The 23,282-nt window shown below is 42.2% G+C and overlaps 1 protein-coding gene across 3 annotated transcripts in view; it reads right to left on the reverse strand.

Annotated features, from left to right (window-relative positions):
- Piezo2 (piezo type mechanosensitive ion channel component 2) overlaps positions 1 to 23,282 on the reverse strand; it is a 348,488-nt gene that overhangs the window by 102,211 nt on the left and 222,995 nt on the right. For all 3 annotated transcript variants that reach the window (XM_055622927.1, XM_055622925.1, XM_055622924.1), the window contains exons 6-7: positions 20,236 to 20,446; positions 18,290 to 18,503 (exon numbers count right to left, since the gene is read on the reverse strand). In XM_055622927.1, the coding sequence (XP_055478902.1) occupies positions 18,290 to 18,503; positions 20,236 to 20,446 (425 nt within the window). The remainder of the gene's footprint in view (positions 1 to 18,289; positions 18,504 to 20,235; positions 20,447 to 23,282) is intronic.

The following is a 23,282-nucleotide window of genomic DNA, read 5'->3' on the forward strand; positions in this document are numbered from 1 at the left end:
TATTGAAATTCCAAATATGTAATAATATGCTAGTGAGGCCAGCTAATTGAGCAATCACTTCATTTCAGGTCAGACTTGGCACGAATGACAATATTATGGAAGCAAATATTGAACTTGGTTAGAGTTCTACAGATCATACACAAAAGTCACATATATGGTAGGGTTTCTATGAAATTTATCTCTGTCAAATGGGCAATTGGAGTTTTTCAAAGCTTGGTCATTAATGACTTGGTTTGAAAGAGGACTTTATGGTACTTGTTAAAATGTGAAGTGATTTATTTCTAATGCTAATTTCTACTATGTCCCTGATTACATAATGGGAAAGTGTGCAAAATATGATTTCTTAGGAAGTGTTGAAAATGTGACATATTACAAAATCCATTTTGCTGTGCAGTTTTCTTTTACAAAGATATAAATCAGTGATTAGCTTTCCCGCGTGGGTGAGCTCACGCCTTCCCATTGTTTGCAATGACTCTTTTGAACATCTGTTTATTTGCTGCAAATGGGTGTTCTGCCTACATCTATGTCTGCACACTATATGCATGTCTTGTACCCAGGAAGACCAAAAGAGGAAGTCAGATCCCTGGGATTGAAGTTACAGCCAGTTGTGGGCCCTGGAAGCTGGATATTCAAGTAGGATCCTCTACAAGAGCAGCCAGTGCTCTTAACCACTGAACTATCTCTCCAGCCCCCTGATTTTACTGTTTCTAAAAGAAATTCCCAACCAGCTTCCTTCTGTCCTCCTCTCCTCCTCATGCTCCTGCTCCTCCTCCTCCTCTTACTCCTCCTTCTCTTCCTTCTCCACTGCCTTTTCCTTCTCTCTCACTCTCTCTCACTATATAGCTTTGGATGGCCTGGAACTACCAATATAGACTGGCTTTGAAGACAGAAATAGCCCTGCCTCATGCAACAACATGTCCAGCACATGTTCTATCTTTTATTCTAGCATGTTCCATTCAGGCGTGAGGTCACCAAACATCACACATTCTTCTCTTATGAAACTGCTCAATGAGGGCTGTAAGTCCTTTCTGTGTCTGAGTGTCAAGGGTAGGCGGTGGGGAAGTCTATGAGGAAGAACCTGTATTGCTGGGGCGGTTCATCCATAAGAGACAAGATGGGGAGGTTGGAGAGAAGAGATCCTGAGGAAATTTGTACGATTTTGACAGGGTTTGAGGTGGGGGTGGGAAGCCAGAGACGACAGTGTGAGACCAAAGACTCCATCTCACTACTGATATGTCACTGGGTGTTACTGAGCCTAATCCTATCCTGACACCGCTTGGACTGCTGGTGTCTCCCTAGTAAAGTTTCATCATGTCACAGAACAATTTCATTTGTAGTAAGAATCTGAATTTCAGTTTGTGGGCCCTGTTTTTCTAGCCAGTCAAATTCTAATTTCTTGTCATCTTGTCTTCAGGGTGGTCCTTGTGTAAAGAAGGTTTTGTGTGCAAACATATTTAACTGAATGAAGACACTTAAGGCTAAGTTACAACACAGAAGTGATGATGGTTGTGGAAGGAGTAGAGACTAAGGGATGGTAATGTTTCTTCTTTTGAAAAAGAAAGGAAGGAAAGGAAGGAGGAAAGGTGGTTGAGGACTCCCACAGTAGTATTCAGAGAAGTATCACCAAGGCTCCACTTCCATGACTTTCATCATCTTTGTTTGAAAAATAAAAAAAAAAGCAAAATAAATGTATAACATGGCTATCAAAGAGCCCACTGTCATTTATCTAACATGCATCTTGTATCACATATCTACTGCTTTTCCGGCTGCAAACAACAGTCTTACACTCCACCATCTGAATAAATCAGTAAGTAAATGCATGTCAAGAGTCATCATTGCTTAAGTATATCTGAGCTGGGTGCTATGAATTGGAGGTGGCTTGTTCCTCGGAGCTTCATGTGTGGATCACTATCTACAGGACTCATTCCCTCTTTGTGATGCAGGAGGCATCACGACAACAAGCTGTCTCTCTCATCACATCCTTCGGATCGGCCTTCCTCCCTAGGCCCCAGCATCCTTGCAGGTGGTCCTCATGCTCTGCAAGGCCTCACCGCCGACGTCTCCTTATCCCACAGAGCGGCTGTCTTCCCGCTCTCCCTCTGAGCTGCTCTTGCACCTGATAATACGTTGATGGTGACCTGGCAGGATGTTTGTCTCCACTTGCACGTGTGTCGGCAGATTTATATACGAGCGGCCCCCTGATCTCAGGCTCACTCAGGCATCTGTTCCGCCACCACGGGCCGAGACACAAGTAAGAAACATGCTGTGCTGAACCCACCCCCACATTACAAAAGTACAAAAGTAACTGTGAAAAACACTATCATACATCCCACATTAATTGTGTTTACAGACGCTGTCGGAAGCACGCATTTATTAATATTCTTGTGCAGTTAATGCCCAGGGCTGCGTCTCATCATGCGAGTCTGAAACTTCAGCCAGTCAGCAATTGCCCATGGTCTCCTCCCCAGTTCCTGGTAGCCACCATCCTACTTTTGCTCTGTATGGCTGCATTTCGTCAAGATTCAGATAATTTGATTTCTGTTAAGTTACAAACTTGAAGTGGAACCACTAGATTGCATGGAGATGCTGGTTTTGCCCCTTTGAGGAGCAATAGTACAGTTCTCCAAAGTGGCTGTACCTTTTTTTTTTTTAATTATGTGCACTGGTGTTTTGCCTGCATGTTATGTCTGTGTGAGAGTGTCAGAAGCCCTGGATCTGCAGTGACAGACAGTTGTGAGCTGCCATTTGGGGCCAGGAATTGAACCCGGGTCCTCTGAAAGAGCAGCCAGTGCTCCTAACTGCTGAGCCATCTACCCCACCAGCAATACCTAACATTGCATGAGTACACGCATGTGTGTGTGCATTCATGTATGCACACGCTTATGTGTGCATGCATGTTCGAGTGTGGTGTGTATGTGTGTGTGTTAAGAGGAGCCATGCCGGTGTGTGTGAATGTAAGACACTACACTTTTAATTTAGCTTTTTTTCTTCTAAGAGTCCAGGGCTCTTTATGACCTAGTCTCTCATGGGAAGCCATATTATTTAATTAAGTGAGCATTAGCTCACTAGATTGGGCAAGGGTGTAACAGGCTGATAAAAATCTAAGGCAAGTGTTAAATCCTCGAATGAAGCCAGGAAGAACACTCTCTCGAGCTAGCATGAAATGATTATTTTGAGGCAAATAACCCTCCAATGAAAACATGTTGTATTAATATCCTCATTTCAACCTCCCATCTTTCGGTTGAAATCAACGGAAACTGGGTGGAGGAAGAGGGAGAGAAACAGTGGGGGAGAGACAACAGCACCACATCCAGGCAGCAGGACAGAGACCAACTCAGAGCGGAGGACTCCGGTGCTCCATTTGCTGAACATGTGAACAGAATGCCCCATCTCGCACTGTCTGATATCTAGCATTCTCTGCCATGGCTATTTTCATCCTAACATCTTTTCCTTTTTTTTTAAAAGGGACCTAGAACAAAGTTTGATCATTCAAATGCCAAATCCTTGGTCCACAGACATTCCTGTTTACCAGTGTTAAGTATCACTTGCAAAACATGTAGCATGACCTGAATTACACATGCTCAGGGGTACGTCTCCAACACCATGCTCTACACGTGGTGACCAGTCACTAGGTATGGGTTTCCTCTTCCGTCGTTTGCTTGAGAGAGACGCAGCTGGGGGGTTGTCTCCGGCCTTCACCTTGCTGCTTTAAGTTAGAAACCTTTCTCCAGTCCTCTAAAACCTGAGCCATCAGCTTTGCAATCAACCACTTCATTCCCACTCAGAAGGCGTACAGCCTTTGTATTGATATAATTACGTTGAGAGGTATAAAGCTAGCACTATGACAGCTGCCACTGATAACCCCGTGAATTCCATTTTTCATTCACACCTAAGAAAAAGATTGTAGAACAAATTATGTGGAAGAACAACTACCCACTTAAGAAGTTACAGATTTTCTTTTTTTTTCCATTTCCTGCCCATTTTCCCTCATCTAATACCAAAGTGCAATAGCAACAAAAGACAGGTTTTATTTTTAAAGGATGATGAGGAGTCAAGTGGGCACATATTTTACTTAATAATTTGATTTAAAAGCATGCCTCTTATATCTGACTGCATCAACTCACAATAAATGTGAAAAAATGTGAAGCTATAGAGTAGAGTGGAAAGAATAGAAATTCAGGTATGGATTAAAAGCCTTCCCGTGCTCACAATAATCTGATCTGGAAGATGGCCTTTTGTCTTTTGAAGCCTCAGCTTTCTCATCTAGCAAATGAGACCAGCAACTAGTCCTGAAGCTCTACTGTGAGAATCAGATGTAGTCGGCATACACTTCTGAAAGTTCCTTGGAGAATTATTTTATTATTATTTATCATCATTATTATTACTATTGTTTATTAATTAAGTTTACATCTTGACCACAGTTTCCCCTTCCTCCTTTCATTCCAGTTCTGCCCTCCCCATCTACTCTTCCTTCATTTCTCTTCAGAAAAGGAGAGGCCTCCCATGGATATCAGAAAAGGGGAGGCCAGTTGGGGGAAAGGTTCCCAAAGGCAGGCAACAGAGTCAGAGACAGCCTCTGCTGCTGCTGTCAGGAGTCCCACAAGAAGACCAAGCTACACAATGGTCACATACATGCAGAAGGCTTAGGTCAGTCCCAGGCAGGCTCCCTGGTTTGCCAGTTCAGTGTCTGTGAGCCTCTATGGGCCCAGGTTAGTTGATTCTTTAGGTTTTCTTGTGCTGTCCTTGACCCCTTTGGCTCCTACAATCCTTCTTCCCCCAAAGCTCTGCCTAATGTTTAGCTGTGGGTCTCTGCATCTGTTTCTATCAACTGTTGGTGAAGCCTTTCCAACAACAATTTGTAAAACATAGCTAAAGGGTCAGGACAAAAAAAAAAAAAACCCACTGCATATTAGGACATTACACCGACACCAGAGATCCCACACTGTCATGTAATCTTACACGTTTTCCTATATGTTCATGTTTAGCTTGTTGAAAACTGTTTTGAACACATGGGTCAGTGTTCATCTGCCACTGTAAACAGCAGAGACTTGGAGAATACACACGCAACTCCCAGTCAGGCTGGGTTTGGAAGTCTCTTACTAGTGCTTTCCTCTCCATCCTTCACCTGCAGTGGCATCATTCCATGTGATCAGGATTTTAATTCCTGATATAATCAAGGCTTTTAAAAATGACCAGGATATAATCAATAGTGGCCATTAAGATTCATTTTTCAGTGGAGAGACAATTAATATTGAGACACACTAAGTAAAATTCCCTTTTGTGTGTTGTCCAAGACTGTGTTCAGACAGCTAGTTCTAGAAGCTTTCACTGGGAATTCTGGCACACCAAAGCACTCAACTGCTTTTTTTCTACTTGTGTTGGTTTGAATGAGAATGTCCCTCATAGGCTCATATGTTTGTACTTGGTCCCCAAATTGGTGGAACCATTTAGGAAAAATTAGAAAGTGTGATATCGTTAGAGGAGGTGTGTCACTAGTGGCAGGCCTGAGGTTTCAAGAGCCCAGCCTATGTCCTCATGCTTCCTCTGCCTGGTGGTGGTGTCTCAAGAGCACCTAGCAACTGTCCAACAACATGCCTGCCTGCCTACTGCCATGTTCCAATCATGATGGTCATGGACTCACCCTCTGAAACTGTAAGCTGCAAATAAATTATTTCTTCTCTTACTTGCTTTAGTCATTCGCAGCAATGTAACTAAGATACTCCTCATCCTAAGAACCCCCTTGAAACAGGAGAAGATCAGGGGCTGCTTATCTAACAAACCAGCTCTTGTAGAAAAGATGGAGAGAATCTGTAAGCAATTTCAGGTATCTTCTCCTTGTTTCCTGTAGGCCTATTTGGCATCATGAGCGAGGCCGGCTTAGTGGCCAATGCTTGTCTACCTTTTGACTTCTAGAAGAAATATTATATAAGCTAAGAGACAGCTAGCAACTGTGAGCCTGATAAGTTTGGATTAAACTTATATTCACAAATTGAACTTGGGAACTAATATTTATATCTAAATCCAGATAAGTTAGTGCTTTAAAAGTCTTCTGAAATTAGCTACCTTGAAAAATCTGTGAATGCTTTCAGATGTGAAATGAACCATTTAAAAAAAATACAGAGATTGTATCTTAATAGTAGAAGAACTTAAGGATGGTATAACTTATTAGAATTCCAAAAGCAGTTAGGTTGTGAGCTCAGAAACATTTATTCAATGACAGAGTTACTCAAACAGGAACAGCCTTTGTATAAAAAAAAAAAATCACACCAGCTCTCTAAAACTTTTGTTTCTTTTTCCAAAAATATTTATTATTTTATTTTTAATTACACTTGTGTATATCTCTGTTTAAGTCTGTGCACATCACTGCAATGTCCCGAGGCCAGAAGAGGGCACTGGTTCCCCTGCAGCTGGAGATAGAGGTGTTGTGAACCTCTAGACATGATGCTGCAAATTAAACTTAAACAAATTAAAATTAAACAAGAACAGCACATGCTCTTAGTCACTGAACCATCTGTAGCCCCTGAAACTTTGTTTTTAAGATAGAAAAGGCCCTGATAATTTAATGTCTTAGGATGTGTGTGTGTGTGTGTGTGTGTGTGTGTGTGTGTTTATTTAAAGTAACGCTTAATTTTCAGATTACTTAACTTTGAAAAGGAAGGAATGTTTGGCCATATAAATAGGTTTGAATTATTTCACATTTTAGAGATTTCTAATGAAACTACTGCAAAAGCTCTTTGTTCTTTCCATAACTGTTATGAGTCCTTAAACTGTCTACTCAAAAGTGAGAGATTTGAGAGAATCTTTATCCATGCCTCTGAATTTCTTCTAACATGCTGGTAATGGCATAGGAATGCCATCTGCTACCCAGAATTGTGGAACACATAAGGCACAGGATGGCATATTATTCTGGAGAAAACTGAGGGGATAATTTTCCCTTGAGCCAAGTTTAGTCTTTCTGTACGGCTCGCTGAAGTTGTAGTTACCCAGCATCAAAAACAGTGTTGTGGGGAGAGACAGAGGAAAGGAAGAAGCATTTAAGAGCAGCCAGTGAGTGTTGGAATGCAACAATCTGCCCAAGTAACTGAAGACTCCAAAGAGCTTGCCAACCATGTCTGCAGCTAAACAGACATCACAGTGAAAGGATTTAAAGTTTAAGGTGAATGTGACAACAGGGTCCGTGTGTGTTGGCAGACGCACATATAGCTTCACACTGTCCTGACTAAACCGATACTAGCTCTTGCCACAGCTGATTCTGCTGGCAACAATAAGAAAAAGAAAGAAACAAAGGGACATAGCTACCTCTTGCCATTACCTCTTGTCATCTCTCCCTCTTTCTTCTTCCTCCTGGACATCACACTGAGGTTGGGAGGTTGATATATCATCCTCGTCGACATTTACCTTATTTTTGTTACATGAGTATTTTAAAGTAATGGTTGCATATGTGATTATTGTATATTCATAAACAATGCCTAGGGTTATTGCATGTACTTAACCATATGTATGTAAGAAGTTCCATTTGAATATATTCTGTAGCACCAAGGAAGATGAATGAGGGCTTGTAGCTGGCATGAGAACCAAGCTAAAGAGAGGTGATGGACAAGGCTCTGGGCCTGCTGCGCCCACAAATCCCTCAAGGAACCCATGCAAGGTATTACTGTCCCTCTATATCTTTTGCTTCTAGTGCAGCTAATTATGACAAACTCAATTTCAAGCAAAAGTGGCTTCGAAGAAAGCCTCCACCCATTTCAAGAAAGAGACAGCAGGCCAGCCTGTAGACAAGGAATTGAGTACAGACACCTTTGAATGCTTCTGGTTAGTCCAGTGGAGCAGAGTTTAGTGTAATCAACTACACCCAAGGTACTTGGGTCAGAGGTATAGATACCAACCAGTGAGATGGATAAAGGGAGCTTCAATCACATCAATAGGAAAATGGAACATGAGTGTCTCTCTGGCTCTACCAGGAGATTGTACATTGTGTGTGTGGAGTGTCTAATTGGCTGGCTAATGACATTATTATAGTCTTCAGCCATAGTCTAATAAAATGTCCCTAGTTAAGCAGGCCTTGGCAGCCCACTCAAGCTGACACTGAGAACTTTATTTTCCTACTTTATTAAATCTCAATGTCCTGGGGTCTACCTTCTCTCTCATTTTTTTCTGTAAAGCTCTTAGTAATGTTTTCATTTCAGTTCACCTATTCTTACAAGTGTCCTCACTGGCCTTGTAAAAGAGGCCCTTGAGGCCCCCTGACCCCTCTGCCATGGGAGGACACCATAAGAAGTCAGCCACCTGTGAACGCAAACACCGCACTCACCCTCTGCCAACCCTGCAGTCCCTTCAACGTGGGATCCTCAGCTTCCAGACAGACCTGTGAATCTCGCTTGTGTGTAAGCAGCTAACCAGAGTTTGTGCTATATAGAATCTCAGATGAACTAAAAAGCTTCCCTAGGTCCGAGGCTACCCAAAGGACCCCTGGACTTTGGTGAGGAGATGGAAGACAGGATGAGAAACGAACATTCCAGGTTTAGGATACTGAGCAAGAAGCCGCTAAGGTGCATGTCATCAAACACAAAATAGATGTAACTGTAAAGCCAGAGAAAGCTTCCAGATATCTGTTCTCCATATTTCTCGCATTCTTTATGCCTTCATTTCATTAAAGTATTAACATAATGTTATGCTGGCAGTGTGCCTGTGGCTAAATTTAGCTACACAGTGAAACTCCTAACCCAGTCATTCCACAGATCATTCACATTCTAGTAATTTTCACTGAAGCTCAATTCTTTCCCATGGCGTGTTCAAAAATGCTCTGCTTCAGGGAGCCAGCGGGAGTCTTTGTATTAGTTTCCATTGTAAATATCATTTGCTCACTCCAATATTAGAAACTGACACAAATGGACCCAGTCTCTTGGGGTCATTTCCATTTCTCCCACCTGGAATTGAAAAGCGACCTTCTGATTTCACCAATGGTCTGTGGTGGTTTTCCCACTTAGGCACTTTATTCACAATTCCTCACGGTGCAGGAGTCCCTTCCAGCCAGTCTGTGCTCTCTGGACTCACTCTCCTAAGTGCCCTGGCTATGACCCTTTTCTTCTGATTGTTGCTGGGATGTGCAGTGCTGAATCTCGACAGGGAATAGAAATCTGTTCTCTGGCAGGCACCTAAGACCTTGCCATGCTTAGCAGATGGCTGACTTTAAGGGTTATCAATGTGCTTTAAATTGTGCTTAGGAGCTGAAAGGCACACAAACTGTCACTGACATCTACCTTGCCCCTCCAAACTCTACCTAATATGCCTCCCTAGTTTTCTTGCCAAGACATGGCTTTCTCAAGGTCACATCCTACATTGAGAAAAACAAGGGGGACTAGAGAGCAGATCATGAAAACAAACAAAAACTACAGTTCATCTGTTGTTAATCTGCATTCTTGATTGGTAATTTCTAGATTATATGATGTCATACAGAGAGAGTAAAGCCACGGGATATGGCATAGAATTATGTGCTCCAAAAATCCTAGCTACTGCTGTCCAAACTGTTACTGCTATGAGGTATGACATCAGTTTGGCTTATGCTGGCACTGGCAAACAAGAGTCTTTATGGGTTCCACTTAAGGTGAATTTGAACTATACTTCCTCACAGAGGAATTACATGTGTCTTCATATGTGTGTTCCCAGAAATGCTGAGATGTGGCACTCTGTGGGAAGTCTGGGATAGTGTGCAGAAATATGAGCGCTGTAATTATGCCTTATGGTTGATATCAGGCTGTTCACTGAAATATATTTCTTTCATCTTGGCAATACAATCAAGGAAAGGGCAAAGAGCCACTGAGAGTGCTCGAAGCTGAGGACAGATTTCAGCCAAATGTACCCTTGTGTGCTGTTGCCTGATGACAGAGAACTGTCATCCCTTTAGGATATGTATGTCCATTTCCTACATTAAGCGAGTAAATATTCTGCACAGAAATGGCCTACAGCTTCCCATGTGGAGAGGAAAGAAAGGGACACAGAGAGGGTGCTCCGTTTCAGGGACAGACAAGGAACCTGAGAACTGATGCTGTGGCAAGGTGTGGCCTCTGCACCCTTCAGAGACAGTTATCCAAGTCTAGAGCAGGGATGGGCTTGGGACTCAGGATTCCTCCCAGCACAAAGCAGAAGCCCCAGGAATTCTATCAGCTGCACCCACCTTTCTGAGCCAGGCTGCATACTCTTTCACCTTTGAAGTGCCAGAATGAGTGGCAAGGGAGCAAGTGGCAGGGACTATCACTTGTCACCAGAGGGCACAAGGCCTTCCTCTCAGAATATTAGAAGCAGCAAGGAGGCTTTAGAACCAGTGAGGGTAGACGGGGGTCAAAGCCTCCTCAATCCAAAATTCTGTGGTACACACAGAAGGCCAAATATTAAATTGCTGTTGTGCGCCACAGAATTAAACTGTAATTATGAATGAAATCAAGGTTCCAGTGTCAGGGAAAAACAGTGGCTACTCAGACATTCACAGAAGGCAACATGTATGCTTCCAACCATCTATAAAATTTCTTCCAGTTTAGGCAAACGGCTCAGTCAGAACCAGATTGGAAACACTTTTAAGGAATCTTACCAGAAAAAAGTCCCATGGCATCCCATCCATCCAAGTTCAGCTCTGCCTTTCACACTTGAATTTTTGGTACTTCGGCCTCCACGTCCTCCCCTCCCCATTGCCCTGTATTGCATCATACAGAAAACACAGCCAAGACTTACCCTTCCTTTTTCATTAGTCTCTTACTTAAACTTTAAACATGTTTCCATGCGTGTGAGAGAAAAGGTTAATCTGACAGATTTCACACTACACTGTTTTTGCAAGCTTGGACAAACTTTACACTGAGTCCCCAGGCTCTGCATCATTCCTTTGAAGTTTTTAAAGGCGCATACACATCTTCGCTCTTCCCCAACCTGCTGAAATCAAGTTTTATGCTATATTTGCGGAACACTGCTTTATGATAGCAGTCTCTCCAAGGGACGATTTTGTACCAGGCAGAAATGTCGCATATTCAGTTCGGCAAATACTATGAACAAATTGAGGCTGTCTGGAAATGTCTTCGCTGTAACAGTTATAGACATTATTTCGTTGTTGTCACATCTAGGATTCACAAGAGAATGTTTACACTTGGTGAGTATCCTAAATCTGTGGCCTCTTTCCTTTGCCTGCATGCATCTCACCATTGGGGAAAATGTGAGAAATGAGTGAGAAGCTGTACTCCAGGGAACCATATCATCTTTCTTGCTCTTGTGCTATTTGGAGTGATAGTAATTCTTGCATCTTCTAGGGAGAACCAGACAAGAGGCGGGGTTGGTAGGCCTTTCTGTTACAGATGAAATTTCTCTTAACTGGACAAAATGTCAGCATGAACTTAAGTGCCACATTTACAAGTCCTTGAGAGTTGATAATCCATAATGTGCAAACCGGAAGAGAAGATCGACAGCAAGCATGCGAGGTGTTTTTCCACAAGAAGCTGTACGAGTGTCTCATAACCACCCGGTGAGGCCCCAGTGTTACTGCTAGAGTGCGTGGCAGCTTTGAGGCCCAGTGACTAGGAAGGTTGCAAGTGGTGAGTCAGGTCTGCTGCCCTTACGTCAGGACCCCACACTAACATACTGACAAATTTGAAAATATCCCCAAAGATGAATATGCCTTGAAAGACACATACTACCAAAACTCCAGAAGTCTTACACAGCCGTAACGGAAATTGGTACTTTTCTTTGGTTAAAAATAATCCACCCAATAAAGAAAACCTCAAATCCAAATTCAACGCTAATTAGCAAAGAAGAGAAAATAATTCTCAAGTCATGTCATGGGGTTAACATTTTCATTCCGCTTTGTGAGGTTACCATTATCCAATATATGAACAAGAAATGTCAATCCAGCAATGCAAAAGAGCGATGACTATTACAAATACTGTTAAATTTTTGCATACACTGTGCCTTCAGTTCACAATTTTCCTGCTTAGTATCCTGAGTGCTGGGCTCCTAAGAATGCACCATGTCTATCTTAAATCATTTTAGATGGAAAAAACCCTGCTATTTACCAATACTGTACTTAGAGGTCATCACTGTTTACTTTCTTACCTGTCTTAGTGTTCAGAAACGTGCAAACATGAACTATAAAATATGAGGTGGGGTCAGCAGGTATTTTAAAATTGACAGTGACGGTTCTTAGAAAATCATTTCCCAATGTATTGCCTTTAACCATCATGGCTACCACTGGGGTTTGGTGTTCAGGAAATCTAAGCTTTGCATTCTGCTGGTAGGTAAAGGGCCAAAATACAAGGGGTTGGAGTAGGTCACTGAGAGAAAAATGGCCAAAGCAAGAGCTGGGAGCCCAGGGTGTAATCTTACAGAACCCGGGGTTCACAGCCCCTAGAACCTGGACCAGGGATGATAACCAGGCTTATGATAACCAACTGTAGCAAATGCCAGGAAACAAGTTTCAGAGGGGGAACTGCTCAGAAGACAACACTTTTTCCTCACAAAAGGAGGATGGAAGGTTTCAGAAGGAAATAGCCAAGGTAGGCTATGGGGGAACGAAAGGAGCCAGTTGGATAAGTATGGAAGGCAGAGTCTTTCCAGGGATGAAGTGCTCAAACTTTATGTGTTCAGGACCCCAAAGTTGCAATTGGATGTGGGGATCACACTCTGAGTTTGATTTTAACAGTAAACATTAAAGCTTTTTTTTTTTTAAACTTAGTGTCATGCACTTGAAATGTGCTATTCTATTAATGCAATACTCCGACTCTATCGAGGTTATATTTTCATGCCTATTTTATAAAAAAAGGCAAAAAAGCTCTGAATACACTCAGGTCTGACAGCTGCTCTTCCCAGGCAGTAGTCGGGCCACGTTCTAGATTTCTAAGCTATGAACACATTAGAATCATACTCTTATTACTGTCTTATTGCTGAGACCGTAGAGCTCATTTAATCCTTGATTAAATGAGATGAGAACTGACGGACAGAAGGTTAAGTCACTGTCATAGCTGTGGGGTCTGTTGAATGAATTACACAGTGTGACCAACTAAAAGACATAAGATATCTTCTCCACAGAACTGTAAAGAGAAACCTCTCCTGAGAAATGCCTTCCATAGGCAAAAGGTAAAAATTCAAGTCCACAGCATTTAATCCAAGTCTAAGGTCTGGAAGATGAGGTCACTGGACTGAGAAAGCAGTTCAGACAATGGTCTTGTAACCTTACTAGAAGCTGCATTTGCAGGTATCATGGCTGAAAGGATACCACATTGCTCTGAGATTGGAGTCTACACTATACCATGTGATGAAGAGTTGTTACATGTTGTCCAGACATACTCAGGGGTCCTCATGCTTAGGCTCCATTGACATGCAAGCATTCACACTTCCATTTACCTGTGGAGATCATAATTCACTTTCCTTTGGTTCCAACTGTTCATCTTTGAGATGAACACATACAAACATTGCCTGGGACCTGTAGACCAAGTCACTTAATCATGAAGATTCTACTGAAAAGGATGCCAGTGTTTACTAACAATTGCATCCCCGGCCAAATTGCCAGTGAAACAATGCTATAGATTAGCTCCAGGACACACTGACTGTTGTCACAAAGGGCCAAAAAAAAAACCCTGCTAACTGCCTTCTGTTTAAAGTCGACATTCCCTAGCATTAAAATAAAATACTTAACATTGATTTTTTTTTTCTCTCCACTCACTGGCCTCTTTTCATATAAAGTTTTTGCCAAAATGAAAAATGAGGTGCCACTGAGCCTTTATTTGCTGATTCAGTTTACTGGCCCTCAGACCCCTGGAATGCATGCCAGGCATACCCAGCGATGCCAGCTGCAGCTGAGAAAACCTGAGTCTTCTAAGCAAAGCAAAAGTCCAGGCTCCTTGTAGAGAAGCCCATAGCATTCCTTCATTTTTGGAGTCCATGCTGCCTTCTTTACAACATGCTTCAATAGGATAAATAGCACACATGACACTGAACTTTTAAATGTTTGTTCTTTCACTTTTTTTTTTCTTGTTTGTCACATAGTAAGTCTGAGCAGCGTTGACATTCCAGAATTTGTTGTTTCTTTTGTTTACATGGCTTTAATGCTGAAATAAACATCAGCTTTCCCTTCATTAAGCATGATTCATTTTCTAATCATGATTTATGGAGCTAGCAGATAAAGAGAACAGCACAAGTCCTGGGTTCATTTAATAGAGGGTGTTATTTTCATGAGGGTGGCCCAGGAATCTTTTCTGTTGCCTCCACTCTTCCATTTCCAACTGTAGTTTAGGGTGAAGGGGGGGCACAATGAAAACAGGAATTTCAGCAAAAGGGCCTAAAGTTTCTAGTGACTGTGAACAAGCTAGTGGAAGTTTAGGGGTTGGGATAAAAGCTAGACAAAAAAAAGGGGGGGGGGAAGAAAACCTAGAATGTGCCAAGTGCTTTCCAAGAGTGGAATATTCACAAAGATGATGGAGAAATGAAGGCATGGTTCTGATCATCCAGCTGGAAGAACAGAATGACTAGACAGACAGACAGATGGACAAACAATTCAATAGACATCATCCTTTATAGGTATTGTTACTGTATTTTATAACCACTGGAACCCCCATCCCTGTATCCAGCTTTTAGAGAAGCAGGTCCTTGAATCAGAAAGCGGTTTTTTGTGTTCTTTTAAGCTTTCAAATGGACATTTTGGTAGTAATCATCTTCATTTTCAGGAAAAAATGTAATTGAAATTTTTGTCATTGGTATGACACACACTTTGTTAGTAATTATTTGAAAACATTAAAATAAATAGTAAAGAAAGTACTCTTTTGAAAATGGAATTCTAACTATCATTGCTATGTCTAGCTTGATTTTGTCTACTTATATCTTATAATTTTAGGGTTAACAGTAATATATTTAATTGACTCTTAGGGAAAGACTAATGTCTTAAAGACATTAGATTTCAATATCCAAAGGATACAATGCAATGTCTCATGATCCTCAAGTTGGGAACAAACACTATACTTCAGGGGAGTTTACTGTTGCTGTGCTTTGTCCTTCTCATCTGCTGAGAAGCAGTCTAACCTGTTGCTAATTGCTGTAAAAGTTGGGAGTAACAGATTTAACTACAAAGTATCTGTAATAAAGTATACTTTTAGTTCTGTGGCAGTTTAAACAAAAACAATTATAGTACCCTGTTGGTATCATGTTCTTGTGGAATGTATACAATTTACCCTTATTCATTCAAATGCTGATTTCTCTGCCCCACTATCTGGGTTCAATTGGATCAGTGCATTGTGATGTTTATTCTAAGCATTACCTGTCTCAAATAGATGTAAACATGCCACCATTTGTTCTCTGTATTGTCAATAAAACAACCAGCCACAATGCTGAGCAATGGAAAGAATAGGGTCGGATATCCTGGTCTGGAGGGGAGGAGAAGGAAGGGAGTGGAAGGAATTGGAGAAGGAGATCAGCTGGGCAGGACTAGGAACCAGGAGAAGAGATGAACTGGACTTAAGGTATGACTAAATGCAAATGTTAATGTGGGAAATCTGACTGGGAGGAAACTATGCAGTCTTGGAGGTTTAGGATGGAGTACTTATTGCCCAGTATTGTGCTCTAGGTTAATTAAGTAACCCCTAGTCTCTGTGTGGTGATTTGGGTGTACAGCTGGTTTAGGAATAACTGATGCGTAACTAAAAGATAAATCAATAATAAATATTAATCACCAACAACAGTATCCTGTGACACTATTTTGCCACAAAACAGCAAAGCATGGCCCACGGGCCAAGTTTATTCCACCACCTGTTCTACTCCATGTGTGGTTTAATATGGCTAATACACTGTAAATTGTTGGACAAGCTCAAAAGAAAAATATTTTAAGAAATATTTAAGTAATACAAAATTGAAATTTAGTGCTCTGACACAAAGTTTTACTATAGTATGTTCCTGTTAGTTCTTTATATCTAGGCTTGGCTGTTTTACCAGGGGAGAACTTCTCCACATAACTGTGACAGAATTTATGACCCATAAAACACAAAGTGACCTTTTACAGATTCCGGGACTGTAGAAGTGTTTTCGTGATGGTTATATGTAATCTTTATTTCCACCATCTCCTCTAGGTGGCAGAAAAGAGCCTCACCTAGGAAGGAAGAAAGCTACTGTCCCACAGAGGAAGTTTACATTTCCAATTAAGTCACTGCCTAAAAAGCCAGCACTTTCAACGGTACAGAGTACTTTTATATATGTTCAATAAACCAAAAAATTAAATGCTTAAGAGAAACTGAAGTATTCATTTAGTTCAACTGCTAATGTCTTTACTGGAGTTTAGCATTTATTCACCCCCCCAAAAACAAATATTATGCAGTATGCACCATTAAAGAAACTCCTAAGTTTCAATTTGCTTATATCACACACTTCTCTTATTAAACTGAAATACAGTTCCTAAGTTTACTGGTTAATACCATCAGTTGAGCCAACTGGTTTGCCGGTGTACATGCTTGTGTGTGTGTGTGTGTGTGTGTGTGTGTGTGTGTGTGTGTGTGCGCGCCTATGTTTGCGTTTGCATTTGCATGTGCGTGTGCATGCACGCGTATGTGAGTGTGTGTTATCAACTCTGATCTAACTGAATGTAAATAGTAAAGGCGTGAACATGTATTAGTACTTAGGGACACAAACTCAAACTAGCATTTTCTTTATACAGCAATCAACGGGCCTGCACATTTTGCTTCATAATTTCCACCATGCACCAAACCCGCAGGACAGCAGACCTCTGTTGCTGAGATGGTCATACCATCCATGGCATTTTCCTATACAGGTTGCACATCTCAATGAGCTGCTTGCCAGGGCCATAGAACAGAAACAGGAATTTTGGCTCTTCCCAGTCACGCCCTCAAATAACTTGTCTGTGCCTTTTTCTTTTCTGTAACTTTGAACTGTGAATTTTTTATAAACAATGAAAGTGCAAACAGGATGACAGATAGCTCCATACTGACCACACAAATGATATGTGTTCTCCCTGTATCCTTTGTGTGTGTGTGTGTGTGTGTGTGTAATCTAATATTTGTTGGTAAACCACTACAACAGAAAATTTGTGATGCTGAACTTTCATCACAACACTTCATCCTTAAATGTAGCTCCTAGAATGATGACATCCTCCTGTGTACTCAGAAATAAAGAAATTAGCAATAAATTAAGAAATTAGTCACACTTCTATAATATCCAGGAATCACTGTGTCCCTCGAGTAGCCCCAATGTCTCTGAGGGACTTGCTGTTGGCAAGTGTGTCTGAGTGTCAAGTTCTCCTCTAAACCAGCATGGTTCTTGCCACACTCGAAATACGCTCATTTTAAATAAAACTTATGCTGGTATTTGAGGAGAGACTATATGGAGCCACATTCTGGGTTTTTCTGGCTGTTTTCATTTGGGGCGATTTGAACTATTCCTGAGCTTTAAGGAGCTTGTAGTTTGGATGTCAGGTCTAATTGCTGGACACTATGTGCCTCAAACACTGCATGGCACCACAGTGTGAAATGGCAAGGTCTCCCTGTGTTGGGAATATCAACATTGGTCTATTGATGAAAGGGGCTGAGCACTTTGTAACTTAAATTCCCTTTTGCAATTGGAGACTCCCATGAGGCGACACAGCAAATGTCTTCATCACCATAACACGTAAGGAAAGAATTCAGGCTGTGGCTAGAAGCATATACTTTATTTGGGAGCGACAGAGTGACTTTCTTATCCTTTCATTCCTTTTCTTGTTATCAGTTGCTCCTGTTCAGTAGGGAGGAGTTTCCCTTTTGAACTGAGAATGATCTAGAATATTACCCCAAAGTCAGAGTAAGTTCTAAGTTCTTTAATTCCCATTTCCACAGTAATGAGTTGGCTTAATAGTCATGTTCAATTCAGGCAACTAGTTATGTATTTCACTTTCTCTAAGATCTTGGATTCTAGTATTTTTAGTTTTATGTGTTTTTACAGTCAATTTGTTATTGCTTCTGACGCTCAGTTGGCCATTATATTTGGCCCGTGAGAGCTCTGTCTAGCTAGATGCTGTAAAATGTTTTTGTGCCCCCATTTTGGATCCAAAGAGCAGCCCCCCCGTCCCCAGTGCCAGCAGCAACCCTCATCCCAGAACACCGTCCCTTTCCTTCTAGATTGTGTTGTCACTGCTAGACTGCTAACTACACTGCTAGACTGCTTCCCCGCTGTGCCAAATCTTTGCTTAGTGCACCAGCTGGCAACTTAACAAAGGCCCTACAAAGGCTGCAAGGGTTAGCAGAAAGATGCGAGCTTCTTCTGACATATTGGTGGTCTCTCCTACCTTGCATAGTAGTCATTGGGAGGGACAGCTTCCTGGAAGAACTGAAACTGGTACAGATAAAGTCCAATCAGGTGCCCGGCAGTGAAGATGGCCAGCAGGACACAGAGGCAGCCGAACAGCAATGGGTCAAAAGTTCGGCACCAGGACCACCAGGTGCACAGACCCAGAAATACAAAGAAGTACACTGCTGAAGTCAAAGATGGCAGCATCATGCCTAAGGAGAAAAATGCAACCATGACTAGGGGACAGGGCATTTGCTTGACCCTCGGTGAGGGCCCTGGTCAGAAATGCAGTAAATTTCCTTTATGTACTTTAGATATTGATCAAGGTGTAAATGCTGTTAATCAGAATCAATATTATGAGAATCATAAATGCTCCACCAAATGTAAGGGAAGTCACACATGAAGTGATTAACGATATGAGCATACTTTAAGACCAGGTGTTGGGGGCTGGGGATATGGCTCAGAGGTTAAGAGTGGTTCTGCTGGCTGCTCTTCCCAGAGGTCCTGAGTTCAATTCCCAGCAACTATGTGGTGGCTTGTAAGCATTTATAATGAGATCTGATCCCTTCTTCTGGCCTGCAGGCAGAACACTGTATACATAATAAATTAATAAATAAATCTTTTACAATACTAGAAAAGAAGGTGTTGAAGAAATCCTAGCCTCAGCATTTGAGCTAAGGAAATATCTCCTTTTCTCACTAGTAGAATTGAATATGCACCTCAGTGTTTTCCTTTTCTATCTAGCTTCCCAGGTTGCAGGAGCATATGCACACTCATTCCAAATTTTCTTTATACCAACTTGTTTCTTTTCATCAAATTTTTTTTATTAATTAAATTCTTCATTGACAATTTCACACTTGTGCAAGATGCATACTGGCCATTCTCACACCCAAACGTCTCCAATCTCCCTACTGCTCTCCTCTTACAATTTTTTTTCTCACATCTGGATATATTGCTTTTTAATGATTTAGTTTGTGTCTGTGTGTGTGTCTCCTCAATCATATGTCTGTAGGTGTCTACAGAGGTCAGAAGAAGGCATCAAATAAGTTGTGCTGGAGTTTTACTGGTTGTGAGCCACCCCACCTGACTTGGGTGCTAGGAACCTAACGTGGCTCCTCGGAAGAGCAGAGAGGGCTTTTAACCACTGAGACATCTCTCCAGCCCCTTAATTTTGTTTTAGGATCCATTGAATTTGATCACGCCTGTCTGTGTGACCATGGTGTTGGACTTTTCTTCCAACTAAGACTTATAAAAACATTATATATTGTGGGTGCTATAGTGTCATTACAATTTTGTTCTACCCAATGAAACAACTAATTTACACATGGCTTAAAGCAACTGTGTCTGGGAGTCCAGGAGTTTTGAACAGACTTTAGTCTAAGTGAGTCCATTTTAAGCTGTTCCAAGTGTGGTAGATAGTGGGAAAGGAAGGAGAGGAAAGGTTGAGATAGCATTAGGTGACATTATTACAGAATAAGCAGAATGTGGCCAACATTTAAAGGAAATTGCTGTCTGTAGAGGGATATTGCAATCTAACTTGGGAAGAAAAACTGTACATCCTGGAGAGTTAAATTAAAATTTCAAATACCCCATGATGCAAAGATAGTGTTGGCTCTGTACACACTCAAATAACTAATTGCTAGCAGAGCGGAGTTCAAAGGTTCTGGGAAAGAGAAACAGCTCTTATTTTAACCTAAACATATAAATGAGCTCACTTAGATATGGAAAATATGAATCGCCAGAGACTAACAGCCTTTTTGAAAACCTCAAGACTAGAACTTGACAGAAGCCATGAGGCGGAGGAGGTTTCTCATGTTGCTGGCTGTGCACGGGACACAGGATTATGCTGTGGCTATGGACTCCACTGTTCCCTTCTTTCCATTTAATCCCATCAATCGCTGTGCACATCCTGGACTGTGACTATCTCGGGGTGAAGCCACTCACCTGAGGAGCCCAGCAGGATGGTCACCACGACCTTGCCTGCTGTGGTTATCATGTTGCCAATGAACTCCTTAAGCTTGGAGGCGACAGAGGCGAGCCTGCGAAGTATTTTTAGTTTTGTGCTTTCTTCCAGCTCGCCGTCCATGCCTTCCTCTCCATCTAAGTCCTCTTCATAGATCAGCGCCTCCTCTGAATCCATCTTTTCTCCTCCAGCCTAAAGAAATAAAAGACAGGGGACTCAGCAGCTCAGACTTCCATGAACCCATGGTTCCTAAGCTGGGGGTTGGTTCCTGGAGTGAGCTTCACAAATCAGAACAACAACCAGCCCTCAGGTCCCTTGGTAGTGAGTCCAAGCCACTTTGACTCACACAGGTAATATTCTCAGCCTTGGGGTCACAGTGGTATACCATGTGCCCTACCCGTGCCCATTCTTTTATAAGTGCAAGAAAACTGTCAGGGCCATTAACAGTCTTGGCTATGGTCTGTCTGGATTGTTTCTTTCTTTCTTATTTTTTTCCAACTCTATTCTGCTCTGCTGCTGGCCGGTGTTACAGAACCACAGAAGCAAAATAGGGCAGAGGTGGGGACAGACTAATGATCAGCACTCCCGCCCCTCTTCCTTTATAAGTTTATCTTTGCTAGCCCTCATAGGATTTTCTGACCAGGACAGTGGTCTTGGGCTGGGTGGACCATAGTGCTGTGGCTTCCTCACAGACCCTTCAGAGGATGCTAGAATGAATGGATTTTTCAGAACTCAGTGCTTTGGTACTGTTTCATTAGGGATGTAGGGAGAAAAGCAGACAGCGGGGAAAAAAATTACAACTCTCCAGGCACAATTTTCAGCTGAATGTAAATGGGGTTTTTGACTGTTTTTAAAGACTAAACAAGGATTTTTTTTTTTCTCATTAGACTCTTTCCTTAAGAGGGTTGGGATTTTTAAAGGAATTATACATAGAAGCTATCCCTAAACACATTCAAACAGAGTCTGGCCAAGATAAGGGATACTGCATTTGTCCCTAGGTTGTGAGGCTACATATATCTGTCCAGGGCAATTAGAGCATGTGTCACATAGATGAGAGACTCTTAGCCCACTCTACATATCTGGAAAGACCGCTGGAAAGCCTGGCTTTCCTGGTCTTCATGCGACAGGTTCTGTCTCCAGACCATTGGCTTGGATGCCCACAGAACTCATTCATGGGGTTCCGGTCCTTAGTAGGCTGAAATCTCTGAGAAAAATGGACCCGGAAGGGCTGGTGCCAAGTTAAGGACATTCTAAGTGGTTAGGAGGATTCAGAAACATTCTGTTATCAAGAAGGGGGCAGACCACAAAGGAGCTTGGCTTAGCCCTCTACTGTGTCTAACCCGATGCAGCAACACGAGTGCACACACATACCATGAAAACGCGTGTACATACCCACACGCAAGCATGCATGCCCCCCAAACAACTATGCATACGTACATATGTGCTTATATATACAGATACATATCCAAGCACAGCCATCTGTATGCCCACACAGATATTCACAGGAGCACATACATATGTGCTTACACACATAGGCACACACCATATTAGACCATACACACATATGCACACACGCAAACATATGCACCTTTCTCTTCAGCAGGATTTAATTTGGTCTGACTAAATCCCCTACATTCAAATGAGGTTCTTTTGAGTTCATTGTGACATTTCCTCTATACTCATAGGTTCTGTATCTGCAGATTCAACAAACCAGATTACTGACATCTAAGAAAATTGAGTCTGTGTTGAATTTGTAGTCTTTCCTCTCGCCACTATCCTTTGAACACCAATTTGTGACACACTGGCATTTGGTTGGGAAGATGTGCATAGGTCCTGACCACACACTATGCAGCTTTTGTAAAAAGGACTTGAGCAGGTGTGAATCTGGGTATCTTCAGGGCTGGATCAGACCTCTCAGAGAAGCCAATAGATAAGTGTATTTATGTCTTTCCTGGGGCAGAAGACGCTTTACCCACACAAGACCCAATGTGTCTGGAAGCTCTAGTGAGAGAATTAGAAATACATGTGTAACCTAGCAAACCAATGAGCAGGCTAAACATCCCATAATAAGGGCTGTTCCGAGAGGTCAAGTGGGATACAGCTATGATGGGGGAAGGCCGTGGCTGCAGTAGATTCTGAGGTCAGGGAGACTCTCTCTCCGAAAAGGTGGCATTAGACTAGGATCTAAATGTCACAGAGTCACCGGCCATGCAAAAGTCCCAAGAGAGAGCATCCTGGCAGAGGGAGGAACTACTCAAAGTCTAAGCAGGGGGAAGACAGAGTGACAGGAAGCAAGTGTCTCCAGGCCACAGCCTCCTTCCTTCCCTTCTTGTTCTCAGTGGAGGACCTTACATTGTAGTTTTCAGAGTGAAGGTCTTCAGCTGAAGGGGATTGGGCTCCTCAGATAACCTCTCTGCAGGCCACCTGTGACATACTCGCTCTTCTTCTGTGCGCCATCACTGCGACCCATCTGCTCAGCCCACTCCTTCTCTTTTGGATCCCACGACACAGCGGGTTCTATTTCTTTCGGGTCACCATCATCAAACTAATTCATCCTGCCATCTAACCTTAGAACAATGTATCCTTCCTATCTGTATTTGCCTCCCAACGTGAAACTCTTGCTGAGATTCAGCCAGACTCCATTCCACCTCTCCAAACATAATTCCTCTTTAGTCTGCTGTAACTGCCCTTGGTCCTCTCTCTATTCTCTGTAACAAGGAGCTCCACACAGTCTGTCTTACAGACTAATTCCAGTGGCTTGGAATAAATGGTTGGAAGACAGAAAGTGTAAGGGATAAAGCTGATTTTGAGATTGTCTTGTTGCATGTGTTTATGTCCATGGCCCAGAACTCACTAGCAAGTATGAGGTGGGAGGAGAGGGACAGAGGAAAGGGAAAGGCAGTCCGGTATCTTATCTTTAATGGGGAGAAGGGATGGCTGGGAAGGAAACGAGTGTACTTCAGGACACCCTCCCTCATTTCAAGTTCAGCTCCAAGGTGCTAATCAGGCGGCTAGCACAAGTTAATGG

This window comes from Psammomys obesus, unplaced genomic scaffold (genome assembly GCF_907164565.1).
Source record: "Psammomys obesus unplaced genomic scaffold, mPsaObe1.curated_primary_1811, whole genome shotgun sequence".
In the NCBI taxonomy this organism is placed as follows: Eukaryota; Metazoa; Chordata; class Mammalia; order Rodentia; family Muridae; genus Psammomys; species Psammomys obesus.